Below are 3,573 nucleotides of genomic sequence, written 5' to 3'. Positions count from 1 at the left end.
TATATATACAAGTATATATTATATAATTGTTATTATACATGTTTATACAAAAACTTGTCCACTCTCAGTCCCATTGTCTTTAAGACAGTAGCAACCTGTTGCCTAGTACCTAATATGTCATTGTGTTACAATCATAGCGTACATGGTTACAATACAAAGTTTTTTCCCCCAAATTATATGTTCAAAGGCTTATAGCAATTAGTACAAGTAGTACACACCTGAATCGTGTTGGTCGATGGAAGGGGGGGGGGCATAGCAGCAAGAGCTTACCACACCTGTGAATCTGGTTTCAAATCAAGAGGAAGACCGAGATGGGCCTGGCTGGAATAGGTTTAAAAATGTCCTGGAACAACATAATATTGTCTACAACAGACGCCACACAATTAGCACAGAACCGAACCCGTACCTAACCCTAGACATCATAAGGATACCAGAGGAAGGAAAAAGTAACAATAAAGGAATATGAGTTTTGTTCAGTTTTTCATTCAACCCGAACACCGTTCAAACCACTCATAAACATTTTAAAATCGGTAAAACTTTGAAAACACCTTATTTCTTCAAGAAAACTTCTTGCCAAGGCAGAAGTTTTAAGTGAAGATCAAAATTGACGCAGAGCACCTTTTTGGGGGCTACCTCAAAGAGCAAGAATCTACGTTTAATATTGGTAAATACAGTTCACATATAGGGGGCCCCATCAGACTTTGTCTCTCAAAGCAAGCAGTGGTGAGCGGGATACTACATCTATAAGAAACCATGACATACTTTGTAACACATCTCTGGAAATTTTGAACTCGCGCCATATGTGAGCAAGGCAACACAGTATGGAAAAAATATAGCACAAACGTTGCTTCGGAACAAATTTTTTTTTAAAAATACACTTAGGCGCATAAAACATTCACGCTCATGAAAATGACGTTTCAAACGTCAGAGGACCTCTCGCCTCTAATAAAACATGACAGGATAATAGGAGCACTGGAAAGGAGCTAAAGGAACAAACCACTTTGGCGTGTCCGCCAATACTTGTGTTGACACGAACCTTCCTGGCTCTTTTACACATTTGCTGGGTGGCTGGTCGTCACTTTTGGTTAACCGACATTTGTGGTATAACGGTCAGGCACTTTGCCATCGCACGTAAATGACCCGAGTTTGATACCCGGGTGGTGATAATTTTTTTCGAGTTTCTCAGCCTTTCTGCTAGGACGTTGCATGCCTCCCAGCCCGAGTTGGCAAATTAAGGCAAAGTCGAAACTAGCCTCTTAAACAACCAAAATTGTGTCGATGAGGTCCTAACGCATCTACGTTAAAAAGCGACATATTTTTCTGGATAGCAGGCATGGCACTGTTGTTAATTAACATTATCTACCTCAAGTAAATGGGTTTCGAATGTACATGTTATTTTGGACAATTTATATTCTTCTCCTTTCTAATCGCCCCCTTTTAAAATTGGTAACTTGACGGGGTTGTATCGAGTGATCTGCCTTTTGTATGACTTAAAAACCAAGTAGCAACTGTAAAAGTGTTACTTTTTAAAGTTTAGGTCAGTCGGTATCATGTTGCGTTGCGGTATGAGAGATCTCGAATCAAATTCCCAGCTTGAGATTCTTGAACATTTAGAACTTCTGAAGGCGCTCAGTCCAATTGGCTCCATCTTTCCGGAAATAGATAAATCAGGAGGAGCGTCCCTTTAATACGCTATGTTAAAAGGGGTTGTAGAACACCACACTGTCTAAAACCAGCCCCCCTGCCTTTTCCCCCAAATGTGTGTATTTGTAGGGGCGGTGGGATTAAGTAAAAGCTTTCCCGACAAGACGTTGACGTCAGATCTCCCGACTGTATCGTCAGATCGTCTGCTGGTTGATAAAAAAACAGGGGCGGTAACTGTTCCGTTCCGTTAGAAGAGGTTCAGGTTGAGTGTAGGATTACCCGAGGGGAAATCGGCTCAGAGAGTAATGAAGGAAATAAAAAGCTGGGAGCAATTCTGATTTCGGGACTGATCGTCCGAAAGGCGGGTTGTACAGATTGAGTGCGAAGTAGGATGTAAGCACCGATTCATTTTTTGGGAGGGGGATAGAGGTTTTAAAAAGCAAAAAACAAAACAAAAACCCGTTAGTTAGAGCGGCGCTGAATCTGTGTGTGGAGAAACAATGCGCCCCCTGAAGATTTTCTTCTAGCATTGACAACAAAATTCTATCTTTAAACGTCTTCCCTTTCACCTTTAAAAAAAAATATATAAAAGCTCACAACCAAAACTTATAGAATAAAAAAGTATATTATATCAAGGTCGTGCTCATTTCTCAAGGCACACATTATAGATCGTTTTACATGTTGGCTCTTTGCTTAGGCCCTGCGTTCTTTTCGTAGAGAGTTAGCACTGTTGAACAGTGTTGTTATTTTTCTCACGTGATCCGTAACAAAATAAACAACAGTATAAACCCTTTAGGTATAATGTTGTTACCTATTTGAGCAGGGAGTACAAACAATGTCATTGGCAAGTATTCTTATACAGTCATCTGCATTCTCTTGTTGGTCTTGGGGGAAAATAATAGTGCACTGCCCAACCTATAGACTAGGCGGGGCGAACCGTTAGCTCAATAAGTATAACCTTGAACTACGGGGCAGATGACTGGTCCGAATCCACAACGGAATTTTAGGAATTTGGATTGTTAAGATGGGTTTTTCAGGCTCTCCGTCAATTTAGCTTGGTCCTATCAAAGATGGCACGTTCAACTCGAAGGTCCAGCCTCTTAAATAACCTTAAGATGGCGAAGGAGGCGTTAAACCTTCACTATGACCCATGATAATAGAATGGTGGTGAGCCTTCTGTCCCACATTCTTTATCGTTGACTTGTTGGAGGAGGGTCCGGTCTTGAAAAAAATACAAACAAAGAAAAATAAAACAAAACAAAGCAACAAATCCGAAGAAAAAAAGTTTAAAGCAAACTTTGTTAAATAATCCTCTTACGTTTAGCAAAACATAATAGATCTACTCATAAAGAAACAAAAGAGCAATTAATTCATTCCACGCCCATTACCGATACATTTATTTGTATTATTCCGCGTATTGGTATTTGGAAAAATGAGCTACAGTTTTTTCCCCATTTATTTTCACATAATTCCAACGATCATTGATTTGTCTTCATATACTTCTACTCTAGGTTCGATATCGTGGTGCAACAAGAGTTGAGCAACGTCTCAGATGCTGCCACCATGCGGAGAGAGCTACGGGACTTGTCAATGACAGAGGCACGAATTCTGCTGCTTTATTGCCTTGAGTAAGTTTCAGCTTATCTGTTACAGTACTGAACAAGAACATCACCATCATCATCATCATCATCATCATTATCATCATCATCGTCATCACCATCATCGTTATCATCACCATCATGAAAATAAAATATAAGCTGCAGTAATTTGAGGCATTTTTACATAGAATATGTCTCTCGAGGAATTCAGTCGTTTTACGACAGTCAACATTGTCTAGAATTTTTAAAAAATAAATATTCTTAACAATAGTTACTGCCCTGTTTACGTGGCTTAGTCCTATATGAGGCCGACATAGAACTCCCCCCCTCC

The 3,573-nt window shown here is 39.9% G+C and overlaps 1 protein-coding gene across 1 annotated transcript in view; it reads left to right on the top strand.

Annotated features, from left to right (window-relative positions):
- Window positions 1–3,276, top strand: part of LOC101846202 — a 50,161-nt gene extending 46,885 nt beyond the window's left edge. Inside the window, exon 6 of the mRNA XM_013080139.2 lies at window positions 3,156–3,276. Coding sequence (XP_012935593.1) covers window positions 3,156–3,276 — 121 coding nt within the window. The remainder of the gene's footprint in view (window positions 1–3,155) is intronic.
- Window positions 3,277–3,573: the final 297 nt, after the last annotated feature.

The sequence above is a fragment of the Aplysia californica genome, unplaced genomic scaffold (genome assembly GCF_000002075.1).
Source record: "Aplysia californica isolate F4 #8 unplaced genomic scaffold, AplCal3.0 scaffold00076, whole genome shotgun sequence".
In the NCBI taxonomy this organism is placed as follows: Eukaryota; Metazoa; Mollusca; class Gastropoda; order Aplysiida; family Aplysiidae; genus Aplysia; species Aplysia californica.
The sequence above is the reverse complement of the archived record's forward strand: the minus strand, read 5'-3'. Positions and strand labels throughout refer to the sequence as shown.